Raw genomic sequence first — 13,338 nt, forward strand, 5'->3', positions numbered from 1 at the left:
GCTCAGCCATATTTCCTGCTTGCAACCCACCAACTTTAAGGAAAAATGTTCACTTTCTGCCAGACACTGTAAATCCCCCTCTTGACAGGTGCCGCTGGAATGAGACAGCAGTGTTGTTCCCTTCACCTGACAGTGGTCATGAGGTTATGGCTGATGGGTTCATATGGTGAATGTTAGGGCATCGATCCATGTCATTTAGCACAGTATTGTATTTCTTTAGGTTGGCCTAAACATGTTTATTTCCATTCATGTGCCTGCATAGACAAAGTCCCCCAGCCCTCCATTGCCTGTGAGATGAACAACAATGGTCGCGGTAACACGTCGGGAGTCCAGGCAACACTTGTGTGTTCTGCAGAGTCCAAACACCCTCAATTCTTAAAGTTCATGTGGCGCTCAGGTGGAGTCGAGCAGCCTGGGCCAAATTTAACAATATCTCTGGGAGGGCAGCATGAGGAGGAAGAGTACAGCTGTGAAGTGAGCAACCCCCTGAGCAGAGGAGACGCAACATTCAACGCTAAGGACTGTTATCCTGGTAAGAGCTGGTATTTGATCTACTCGACCATAGAAGTTTTCTTTTCAAGAAACTAATTTTCGCTGAAAAGTGTACTTTTTTTGCAAGTATTTTATAAATTTTGGCCAACTGCCGATACGATCTAGTGTTAATCAATCTGAATTAAAAACATTTACATAACAAAAAGAGCAAAGAACATGGAAAAATATTCGGTACATTTCAGGGACGCGAATACAGAAAAAAAAACATTCTGCACATTTATAGCTCCTGATGTAATAAATTGATTGACAGCACAAACAACGACATCATGAACAGGCAAATACGCAGCCATTTTGTAGCACTGCAACAATGAAGCGACTAGTCAATCGAAAGAGGATACATTGACAATATTTGGAAAATCAATTACTTTGTACCTTTATTCAAGAAAAACATTTGCTGAATCCAGACTCCAGTTTCTTGACATGCTTTTGATGAAACCATCATCATCTGCTAATTCCTAAAAAATTGTGGATGGATTACTCCTTGATGAAACTGGTGTTTAGCTGCAGCTCTCCTGCTCCACATGATCAGGAACAACAAAAAAATGGATCCGTAGAGCCTTCAGAACGGTGTGATTGGAACAAAGTAAATTCTGTTGCCCAGTGATTGTAATTTAAGAGTGAAGGCTGGTGTTTACGTCCGTGAATCGACACTGCAATGAAAAACTGAGTGTAACAATGAACACACATACGGTGCATGGACTTTGATGAATGATTGACTGTTGTGTGTCTGTGCAGGCTTCAGTTCTGGAACAGTCGCTCTCCTGGTTGTGGTCGTAATCATCAGTGCGATGTGTTTCTTACTCGCGGTCCTGGCTTACGTGTTCCGCACAAGACTCAAAGGTGCAGTTAAAACAAATGATGTTACAACCAATGACTCAAATTATTACAGTTTGAAATTAGAAGATATTTTTCCATAACTAAGTAAACCAAGCTGGTACACAAAGAGATGTTCCTTGTAAATCATCAGTAAGAGTTCATGTCTTATGTCTTCCTCTTCCATCCTTCCAGCTTGTCACAAGGCAAAGAAGGGTAATTTAGAAGGAGCGTCACCAACTCCAAGTGGAGGTAGGAACTGGAAGGTGTCTCAGCTGCAAGTAACCAGTTTCGTGTTTTCCCAGAGTGAACGCTCATGCCACTTTTCTCTTAAGTCTTTGATCTCTTTCATTCTCTCTAGTGTTTCTTTCATGTTTCTGTCATGTGTTTCAGGGTCCAGTGATCAAGAGATGCGTCTCCTTCACAGTGCAGCCACACTTGCATCCAAGCAGCAGCTTCAGCCTCTGATCCAAAGGGACTCTGAGGTGGAGTCTCGTGACCCTGACAGCAAACGAACAGGTGAAGGACACTCATTGTGATTTGGTGTGTTTTCCTGTTTTAGCTGACAACAGGTTACTGCTCAACTTTCACTCTGAATATGTGCCGCAACAGTAGCACTGACAGAGGTTTACAGCTGATTGGCTAAAGAAAAAAAGGCAGCATCTTGGACATAAGATGTGATTTATATTTTGGTTTTTGTTTGGTCGTATATAGAATAAAATAAAATACTCACCTTTTATCTTTGATCCCCTCTTTCGGTTCCTGTATTGTACTGTGTTTTTGTACATCAGTTCTACCGTATACTGTAGACTGCAGAGTGAAGTGAGGAAATGTATTTAAAAGTCAGGGAAAAATGTGAGAAATCCTTTTGAATCAAAATTTGACTTGATTGTTTTTCTGTTAACAGCAAAAGAAATGGATCTAGGAGACATTCGACAAAAAGGTTGAATGAACACAAATGTTGATAACAGAGCAGTTCTGAGAGTGGAAGGATATTGCAGTCTGTGACTGTGGTCTCTTTGCAGGAATTGTCAACAAACATCGACAGAATTTTGAGATTCACTCCAAACAGACTTCATCTGAAACATTTTCCCTGAATAAAAGAGCAACAGGTAAGGTTTTGTTTTGCTGAAGAACACCTGCAACTTTTCATATTAACTTCATGTTTTGTTTTGTTTTTTCTTGAATTAATGAACCATTTTATTTGTAATATCCCTGACACGCGTGGTAAATTACTCAAACTCTTAACTGATATCTTCAAGTACTGTTTGGACAGAGATAATAGTACCAGAGAAAAAGTGACATTTTTGGTGATGTCACTTAAAACTATGAATGGATTCTTGAAACTTGAGTTTTTCCAGCGGTTCATCCTTCAGGGATGCGCGTTTGGTTAAAAGTTGTTGTCTGAGGTGGGCTGCTGTCATGGGTTCACTGTTGAGAACTTCAGCTCTCCTCGGCTCTTCCTCTGTTCCAATCCAACTGAAGATGACTTGAGTCACAGCTGTTGTCGACTTTGGTTTCAACATGCATCAACTCGGTTGGAGTGGGAGCCAGAGTACCTGGAGAGAACCCACGCAGGAACAGGGAGAACATGCAGACTCACACAGAAAGATCTCGTGCTGGAGCTGGGGCTCGAACCTTGAACCTTGCTGTGAGGCGACAGTGCTGACCACTGCACCACCGTGCAGCCTTGGTTTCAACAGCACTGCTCAAATATTCTCCCCCTGCTCCACACTTGTTCGCCTGGTAGCTCCTGCTTGTAGCCTCATTAGCAGAGTATTTAAATCTCTGATTTTACCTTCGCAGCAGCAGCAGCAGCTGAGTTAGGCTTGGATGGATGATAGGTGCACGCACTGTGTAATGTGAATGGACATGAAAACATAGCGGTCTGACAGAAAACATTACAAGAAAGACAAAACCTATTGTGAGTTAAAATTGGGTTCAAGTATTTTCCTTGAAAGTATCTGTGGTTTAATTGTATTGATTGTCTCACCAGGAGATGATGAGCTCCCACCATCCCCGAACTCTCCTGAGCAGAAAGAGCCACAAAAAACTCAACCGTTGGAATCCCGGGAGAGAGACGATAACCAGCAAGAGAGGAGCTCAGCAGTTTCTGCAGATGAAGAAGTATCTGACGGGGAAGGTGACCAGCAAGTTACGGAGGAGGAAGATGTTCAGTCCCCAGCTGCCACCCAGGACTCTCAGACCAGCACACTGAGAAAAGCTGACAACGGTAACACAAGGACCTCTCAAGGTTCTCCAGACGCTGCTCATGGAGGTCCAGATCCGTGCAGGTTCTGGCTAGTTTGGGGGATTCTATCAAGCACTTCCAAGTTATTCTTACCTTCACTCAAAAACTCCATTAAAAGCTTAAAACATCCCAAAACTTTTTTGACATTTTTAGGATCAAAGTTTGCCAGCGGTCAGAGTAACGTGCCGCTTTGCAGGTAACACACATTGTAGATTGCAGTTGCTTCATAGCTCTACTTTACATCAGAGTACCAAGGGAGCTGCAGAAATTATGAATGCAGTTTCTTTAGAAAAATAATTTCAGTGTTTCTTGGCTCAAAGAGGAAAGAGAAACTCAACCGGTTTCAAGAAAAAGTGTGTTTACATGATTCGATTGCTCATTTCGGTGTAGTCCATGACTGGCTGTAGAAATGGACCCAAAACTGATTTTTGAAAAGAAAAGCCTCACATTAACATTTAACAGCTTCGCAAATATTTAACTACATGTTCCTGTTCTGATTCACAGTGTCTTATATTTTTTACTGTTTCAGGCTCAGAGGAAGTGGAGGATGAAGATGAGGGAGCAAAGTCTTCTCCTACAAGCGATGTCACTCCTGCTGCTGTTGACCTTGAGTCACAGCAGGTCTCTGATAGAGCAACAGGGGAAACTGTCAGAGAATCCCATTCACCAGGAGATGATGAGCTCCCATCATCCCCGAACTCTCCCGAGCAGAAAGAGCCACAAAAAACTCAACCGTTGGAATCCCGGGAGAGAGACGATAACCAGCAAGAGAGGAGCTCAGCAGTTTCTGCAGATGAAGAAGTATCTGACGGGGAAGGTGACCAGCAAGTTACGGAGGAGGAAGATGTTCAGTCCCCAGCTGCCACCCAGGACTCTCAGACCAGCACACTGAGAAAAGCTGACAACGGTAACACAAGGACCTCTCAAGGTTCTCCAGACGCTGCTCATGGAGGTCCAGATCCAGAAGGTGAAGGCGAGGATGACTCCGGTGTGTCTGACGAGCAACCAGGCAACAGCGCTGAGGAGGAGGACGACGAAGTGACGGTGAGGAGACAAACAGTGTCCAGAGTGACGAGCCAGTCAAGGTGAGTCTGAAAGGTGAAGCTGTTGATTAGCTTTCATGTGAAAGGACTGAATGAAAGAAGGAATTCTGCTCAAGCGACGTGGTGAATGTAGAAGAGCAGCCGCCAACAGAGGAAGTTACATGTAAGACGGAATGACAAGGAGCTTCGGGGACTTCCAGGGTAACGCTGTCTAGAGGAAGATGAGTCGTTGAGGTTCCACTTCTGGGAAATTCACATGGAGGGATGAATGTTCTGATAAAATAAAGAAATCAACCAAAAACAAAGGAGCCAAGTTCACAAACAGCACACACTATGAACCGAAGCCTATTTTATCTACTTAAAGAAAGAAACAGACACCTGACTCTGAATCAACAACTTGATCGGCTTATTTCACAAGAACAGAAGCGAATTTGTTTTCTCAAGCGAATGACCGAAGCTTTCGGACGCACCCTTTCCTATCATATCTACCAAGTAGACACAGTTGAACTAGAGGAAGCTCCCCGTGCTCATAAATGCTGCTACACCAGAGGGAGTCCTTGTGTCTGGAAGTCAACAGATTCTGAAAATAACAACGACCATACAGAAGCTGTGGAATCTTTTTGACTTTTATTTTGCTTTTCAATTTTTTTTTTTTATTGTGCTTGGGTGGCTGTTTTTTGTGTGTTTGTTTTTAGTTTGGATATTTTAAAGTATTTCAAAAATGTGTCCAGTGATGATGCTGGTATATGATTTCATGAATTAAGCAATTATGACTAACATGGGTGTAACGCTACCCAGCTTTTGATTTGATGACATCAAGCTTTAATTAACTTACTTAACTTTTAACTGCACGAATCGCTCTCGACGTGACCTTGGATTGGATTAGGAACATTCTACAGTATCAACAGAAAGAATTATATGAACATCAAATCATGACGTTTGACCCACGTCACAATAAAAAGGAGCAGAATAGAAATTAACTGTAGTTGTCAGTTAAATGAATTTTTCTTAGCACAAAAAAACACGGGCTGGACGAGAATGGTCACATATTGAACTTGGGTTCAGGAGGAGCTGAAAAATGACGCTGCACTGTCTGATGATATAAATGTAAAAGCCATGAACAAGTTTAAGAAGATCAAAAGGATGATTCTGTTGACAAATGTCATCTTTTGTACTTAATAAAAAAGAGACTCACCAATTTTTATATTTGCTTTATTTCTACTAAATGGGTGCTGTGTGTAATATTTATTACAGGTATTCTCTATTGTGTGTATTCATTATAACCTTTGTGACACTTTTTCAGGTAGTTTATCTTGAAGTTTTGTGCTTAATCCTAAAACCCTCTGGTCAAGTTTGCACTTTTATTCTGAAAACCCCGTTTCTGAAACGCCAAGAAAGCTCAGGTTTCATGGCCTCAGGCCAGACACTGATACTTTCACTTTCACCGTAAGAGTCGCCCGTGCTAAACACATCTACTGCCTACCCTGAAATGTACAGTGGAGTTGAGGTTTTAATCTGTCGGAACCTGCTGGAGGAGAAGAGACCAAATACATGAGTGTACGTGTGGACTCTCGTCCGTGCCTGGAGACGAGAGATTCACGGCCATGGCTCATTCACGTATCCTGATCTTTTTTATCTGCAACTTCGGTCTTGGTAAATTCTCTGGTTGTTACGCACTATTTAACTCTTGCTTTTTGCTGTCTGAGTGTTTATTATACTCCGCCAGACCAAGTTCATACAGAGACATGTTAAATATTTGAGGAGTTTGATGTCTAGTAGGAGCAGCAGCAGCAGGAGGAGGTGTACTTGCCACTCCTTAAATCAGAGGTCTTGTAAACAAAGTGTTTTCATTCGTGGCCATCTGCAGTGGATTTTCTCAGTTATTTTAATGTTTAAAATAAAATAGTGAAGTTCAACAAATGAATTTTTTAATGACGTCATTAACGCGGTGCAGTGGTGAGCGCCGTCGCGGACGCTTCACCTGTCCAGGGTGAACCCCGCCTCTCGTCCGAAGGCTGCTGGGATAGGCTCCAGCCCCCCGCGACCCTTCACAGGACAAGAGGTAGAAAATGGATGGATGATGACGTGAAATTGGTCATTAAACAGCGACAATCTGAGGCCTAATGATTACAAATTGTAACACAAGGCTCGTAATGATTCAGTGGAGCTCGAGAATATCAGGTTCACCTCTGCTGTCAGTTGAAGAGAGGACAGGAGGCAGGACAAAGATTTCAAATAACTGGAGAGACATACAGTTGTGGCTGGAAATATTGGCACCCTTGCACATAACAACCCAACAGCTCAACTGTCTGTAAAATAAATTGAAATTGACAAAAGTAATTGGTCTCCAAAATTCTTTATTTAACTGATAATAGCACAGAAGCGTTGTTTTTTAAATCCAAACTTAACATTTCAACACTATAAATAATCGATTGAACAGAAATTGCTGTGTCAAAATGATTGACACCCTAAATTTAATATTTGGTAGAACAGCCTTTGGAGACAATAACTGCTGTCAACCGCTTCCTGTAGGTTTCAATGAGATGCCTGCACCTCTACACTGGCAATTTGGCTCATTCTTCTTTTGCTAACCGCTCCAGTTGACCCAGATTAGAAGGGTGTCTTCTTCCAACTGCCGTTTTCAGATCCCTCCACAGATGTTCAGTGGGATTTAGATCTGGACTCATTGCTGGCCACTTTAGAACAATCCAGCGTTTTCTGGATTCCTGGGTGCTTTTCGATGTGTGTTTTGGATCGTTGTCCTGCTGGATGACTTGCGATGGAGACCCAGCTTCACGACACTCTTGAGAAACATTTCGCTCCAAAATACCTTGGTAATCACCTGATTTCATAATGCCACACACACATGCAAGCACAAAACAACCCCAAAACATTCGTGAACCTCCCCCACGCTTGACTGTTGGGAGGGTGTTCTTTTCTTTGAAGGCTTCATTTTCCCCCCCTGTAAATATGGAGTTCATGTGATCTACCAAAAAGCTCTAATTTGGTCTCATCTGTCCTCAGGACTTTTTCCCAGAATGTTTTTGGCTCGTTCAGGTGTGCTTTGGCGAACTCCAGCCGGGCTTTCTTGTGTCTTCCTTTCAGTAGTGGGGTCTTTCTGGGTCTCCTACCATGGAGGCCTCTTTCATTGAGCTGACGACGGATGGTGCGCGCTGCAACAGTTGTACCCTGTGTTCGAAGATCAGCTTGAATCTGTCTTGCAGTTGTCCGAGGTTCTTCTGCCACCAGTCGAACAATCCTTCACTGCAATCTCTGGTCAGTAATACTCTTGCAGCCTCTTCCAGGGAGGTTGGCTACAGTACCATGCGCCTTAAACTTCTTAACATTGCGCACAGTGGACACAGGAACACCAAGGTCTCTGGAGATGGACTTGTAGCCTTGAGATTGTCCATGCTTGGCTACAATCTTCTCTCTGACCTCCTCAGACAATTCTCGGCTTTTTTTTTCTTTTGTCAATGCTCAGTGTGGGTCATGCAGTGACACAAAACAGCAGAATGAGGGTGTTGCTCCGTTTAAACTGGTTGGATGACTGATTACTAGATTGCAGTCACCTGTTACAGGTGAATCACCTGCTTGAAATTTCTATTTATTTTTTGCAAATCTAGAAGGGTGTCAATAATATTGTCCAGGCCATTTTCATATTTCTGTGTGAAATGAGCGAGGATTCAGTATTTATGCCAGTTTTTTTGTTTTGTTCCTCTGCGAAACAAAGACTTACGCACGTTGATGCCAAATTATGTTTTCATTTCCCAAGTTTCTGGAAGAAATGTTGTGATTTTTGAAAAAAAGAAATGCAAGGGTGCCAATATTTTCAGCCACAACTGTATTTGTGTCTAGATAGAAACATGTGACAAGAGGAGAAGGGTACAATAGTTCAGAGTGTAACGACAAGAGTAGATGTGTTTTTAGAAATGATCATTTTTAAACCTGAAGGCAGGTGGCAAATTAGACCATAAAACATGGATAAAGAAGCAGATTGGGATTAAACCTGTGAGCTGCACCCCTCCTACTGCTGGGTTACTGCAAAAACAACCCTTCAGTACAAGAGTACTACTACATTCTTGTGGAGGAAGGACAGAAGTGTACTACTGAGAGGAGTAATATTAATGATAATCAGCTTTCCTTCATATGGGAATGTTCCTTGAACCAATGAGAAAAAAAACATTATAATTAACATAAGAACCACATTAAAAGAGAATATTAAGAAAATAAAACCCATAACGCATTTCACAAGATTATATTTGAACATAAAATTACAATTACAACAAGGCCACAATGTGTAAACTTACAGGAACTACACAGGTTGGTAAAGGCTAGAGTAAAGAGTTGATCTGACATCTCTGATGTTGACTTCCAACACCTGGAAACCTCCAATAATCCAGCAGCAACTCAGTTCTGAAGGTAAACCCCCCCCCCCCCCCCGGTACACCATCACTGCTGCCAACAACACAATGATCCTACGTTTTCTTCTTGCCAACACAGATTCACCAAACATTAAACACTGATCTCATGATACTAAACATCATATGAAGTTGACTTTTGAGCTCTTAACTTGTTTACCAGTCCCTTCAAAGTTTATTCACGTGTCGTAACCTAAAATATCCACACCTCTCACTCCCAGCTGCTGGACAGATTCCAAAATATGCTCTCAGAGGGCAGGAGATCATCATGGTGCCGACCATCTCTGGACAACCCGATGAGCTTCTCTGGAAACATAATGGCAACAAAGTGGTGGATTTTAATGGCAGAGAAGAAGAAGTATACGGCTGGTTTGAAAACAGGGTCACTCTGGACTGGACCTCTGCAGAACTCAAGATCGTAGACCTCAGATATGAAGACAGAGGAGAGTACGAGTTGGAGGCGTTCATGAACAAGAGGTTACATCGTTCAAGTCATCATTTGGAGGTTATAGGTAAGTTACTTCCATACGTTCAATATAAAACACATTTTCTGAAGTAACGGGTTTGCTCATATTTGCTATTTGCATTGAAATGTAATCCTGTTTGTGATCAAGTTCTTCTTTTTGTAGAATTAGCATGTTGTTCTACTTATACCACTACCTTTTAACACCGTCAGCTCTCACATGATGACCACCTGCCTAATTCTGGACTCCACCAGACCTGCAGGTTTGCTGTGGTATCTGGTACCAAGCCCTGAGCAGCAGATCCTTTCAGTCCTGCACATTGCAAGTTAGGGGCTCCATGGATCGAACTTATTTGTCCAGCACTTCTTAAAGATGTTCTTTTTGGTCAACATCTAGGGAATCGGTGTAGTAGCTCATCTGTGGGAGGGCACAGCATAGGCTTGTCTTTCCCTCCCCACATACACCAACAAGCCTTGGTCACCCGTATCCTTGTCACCAGTTCACCACCGATCATTCCTTGGGATGCTTTTTTGTTGGTAGTAATCACTGCAGACCAAGAGCAGTCCTTGATACCCAAAGTTAAGGATACGCTGTGACCCGTTCATCGAGACATCAGAACTGGAGCCTTGCCAGAGTGGCTCTGATCCAGACGCTCAGCCATATTTCCTGCTTGCAACCCACCAACTTTAAGGAAAAATGTTCACTTTCTGCCAGACACTGTAAATCCCCCTCTTGACAGGTGCCGCTGGAATGAGACAGCAGTGTTGTTCCCTTCACCTGACAGTGGTCATGAGGTTATGGCTGATGGGTTCATATGGTGAATGTTAGGGCATCGATCCATGTCATTTAGCACAGTATTGTATTTCTTTAGGTTGGCCTAAACATGTTTATTTCCATTCATGTGCCTGCATAGACAAAGTCCCCCAGCCCTCCATTGCCTGTGAGATGAACAACAATGGTCGCGGTAACACGTCGGGAGTCCAGGCAACACTTGTGTGTTCTGCAGAGTCCAAACACCCTCAATTCTTAAAGTTCATGTGGCGCTCAGGTGAAGTCGAGCAGCCTGGGCCAAATTTAACAATATCTCTGGGAGGGCAGCATGAGGAGGAAGAGTACAGCTGTGAAGTGAGCAACCCCCTGAGCAGAGGAGACGCTACATTCAACGCTAAGGACTGTTATCCTGGTAAGAGCTGGTATTTGATCTACTCGACCATAGAAGTTTTCTTTTCAAGAAACTAATTTTCGCTGAAAAGTGTACTTTTTTTGCAAGTATTTTATAAATTTTGGCCAACTGCCGATACGATCTAGTGTTAATCAATCTGAATTAAAAACATTTACATAACAAAAAGAGCAAAGAACATGGAAAAATATTCGGTACATTTCAGGGACGCGAATACAGAAAAAAAAACATTCTGCACATTTATAGCTCCCGATGTAATAAATTGATTGACAGCACAAACAACGACATCATGAACAGGCAAATACGCAGCCATTTTGTAGCACTGCAACAATGAAGCGACTAGTCAATCGAAAGAGGATACATTGACAATATTTGGAAAATCAATTACTTTGTACCTTTATTCAAGAAAAACATTTGCTGAATCCAGACTCCAGTTTCTTGACATGCTTTTGATGAAACCATCATCATCTGCTAATTCCTAAAAAATTGTGGATGGATTACTCCTTGATGAAACTGGTGTTTAGCTGCAGCTCTCCTGCTCCACATGATCAGGAACAACAAAAAAATGGATCCGTAGAGCCTTCAGAACGGTGTGATTGGAACAAAGTAAATTCTGTTGCCCAGTGATTGTAATTTAAGAGTGAAGGCTGGTGTTTACGTCCGTGAATCGACACTGCAATGAAAAACTGAGTGTAACAATGAACACACATACGGTGCATGGACTTTGATGAATGATTGACTGTTGTGTGTCTGTGCAGGCTTCAGTTCTGGAACAGTCGCTCTCCTGGTTGTGGTCGTAATCATCGGTGCGATGTGTTTCTTACTCGCGGTCCTGGCTTACGTGTTCCGCACAAGACTCAAAGGTGCAGTTAAAACAAATGATGTTACAACCAATGACTCAAATTATTACAGTTTGAAATTAGAAGATATTTTTCCATAACTAAGTAAACCAAGCTGGTACACAAAGAGATGTTCCTTGTAAATCATCAGTAAGAGTTCATGTCTTATGTCTTCCTCTTCCATCCTTCCAGCTTGTCACAAGGCAAAGAAGGGTAATTTAGAAGGAGCGTCACCAACTCCAAGTGGAGGTAGGAACTGGAAGGTGTCTCAGCTGCAAGTAACCAGTTTCGTGTTTTCCCAGAGTGAACGCTCATGCCACTTTTCTCTTAAGTCTTTGATCTCTTTCATTCTCTCTAGTGTTTCTTTCATGTTTCTGTCATGTGTTTCAGGGTCCAGTGATCAAGAGATGCGTCTCCTTCACAGTGCAGCCACACTTGCATCCAAGCAGCAGCTTCAGCCTCTGATCCAAAGGGACTCTGAGGTGGAGTCTCGTGACCCTGACAGCAAACGAACAGGTGAAGGACTCTCATTGTGATTTGGTGTGTTTTCCTGTTTTAGCTGACAACAGGTTACTACTCTCACGTTTTCACAGACTGAACGCTCATGCCACTTTTCTCTTGAGTCTTTGATCTCTTTCATTCTCTCTAGTGTTCTTACATGTTTCTGTCATGTGTTTCAGTGTCCATTCAGGAGAGCAATGAGGGCGATCAAAGGATGCGTCTCCCTCACAGTGCACCCAAACCTCCACCCAAACCTCAGCTTCACCCTCGGATCCAAAGTGAATCTGATGTGGAGTCTAATGACCCTGACAGCAACTGTGGAGAAGCGACGGGCACTGCAGGAGGTAAAGGACGCTCAATGGGATTTGGTGTCTTCCGGGTTTTAGGTTCCAAGCAGGTTCGTCTCACTTCCACCATTAATATGGCAGTCGCAAAAACACTCATTTAAAGCAAATTGGCTGAAAAAAGACTGCATAATTAAAATTCAATGGAAGGTCACATTTTTCTCTCATTGTCTTATGTTATTAAAAGAATGAAATGTCTAGAACAGGTTTTGAAAACAATTTTAGAATAATAAGATTCACACTTTTTTTCTTTTATCCTTCCCTTTGTTTACTTCCCTTTGTTTTTGGTACATCAGTTGTGGAAGAAGTTCATAGTCCCGTTCAAGAAAGTAGAAACTCCCAGATAAAGCAGTACTCTGGTAAAGTTACAGGCACCATTCAAACGTCTACTCATGTGAAAGTCGAGAAGTATTTGATAGAAGTCTTTCTTCAGTATAAAAAGAAAGCAGACATGTTAAGGTCATGTCAAAGTTTCATTTGTGCTGCTCTCTTTATGTCCTCTTTCAGTTGGCAGCTTCATCACTGAAGGTCCCTTATCTTCATCCGTTTTAGCCAAGTAAAAAATATTTTTCCTCAAAGTAACTGGTGGTGTAGTGGTGACAGCCTGACAGCAAGGAGGTTCTTGAATATTTTTCGTGCAGAATAAAGGAAGGATGGCCTTGTTGGCCTACGGTCTGAGTGTATGCTCTTATTACTGACCCTCATTTTCACATTCTGAAATCTAAGAGTTCATGTCATCTTTCTCTTTAGTCTTCAGCCTCTGTCTTTCTCTCAAGATACACATAATTACTCATGAGCAATTATATGCTTGTATATTATATACAAGGTATTGCTTCCTACAGGGAAAATTACTATCAGTCTCCATTAGGAAGACACAATGCGAAACATGGAGATTCACAATGAACTCTGAGCTCATGTCGTCTTTCTCCG

At 42.3% G+C, this 13,338-nt stretch overlaps 1 protein-coding gene across 1 annotated transcript in view; it reads left to right on the forward strand.

Moving 5' to 3' along the window:
• The window catches only part of LOC147252279 (uncharacterized), a 37,496-nt gene that overhangs the window by 13,440 nt on the left and 10,718 nt on the right, over positions 1-13,338 (forward strand). The window contains exons 13-27 of the mRNA XM_086221136.1: positions 263-532; positions 1,288-1,392; positions 1,561-1,617; positions 1,759-1,884; positions 2,273-2,308; positions 2,391-2,477; positions 3,362-3,598; positions 4,146-4,701; positions 6,176-6,312; positions 9,302-9,592; positions 10,458-10,727; positions 11,483-11,587; positions 11,756-11,812; positions 11,954-12,079; positions 12,244-12,408. Of these exons, the coding sequence (XP_086077262.1) occupies positions 263-532; positions 1,288-1,392; positions 1,561-1,617; positions 1,759-1,884; positions 2,273-2,308; positions 2,391-2,477; positions 3,362-3,598; positions 4,146-4,701; positions 6,176-6,312; positions 9,302-9,592; positions 10,458-10,727; positions 11,483-11,587; positions 11,756-11,812; positions 11,954-12,079; positions 12,244-12,408 (2,625 nt within the window). The remainder of the gene's footprint in view (positions 1-262; positions 533-1,287; positions 1,393-1,560; positions 1,618-1,758; positions 1,885-2,272; positions 2,309-2,390; positions 2,478-3,361; positions 3,599-4,145; positions 4,702-6,175; positions 6,313-9,301; positions 9,593-10,457; positions 10,728-11,482; positions 11,588-11,755; positions 11,813-11,953; positions 12,080-12,243; positions 12,409-13,338) is intronic.

This window comes from Aulostomus chinensis, chromosome 12 (assembly GCF_037954235.1).
Source record: "Aulostomus chinensis isolate RoL2024-O1b breed Wild chromosome 12, RoL_Achi_v1.0, whole genome shotgun sequence".
Classification (NCBI taxonomy): Eukaryota; Metazoa; Chordata; class Actinopteri; order Syngnathiformes; family Aulostomidae; genus Aulostomus; species Aulostomus chinensis.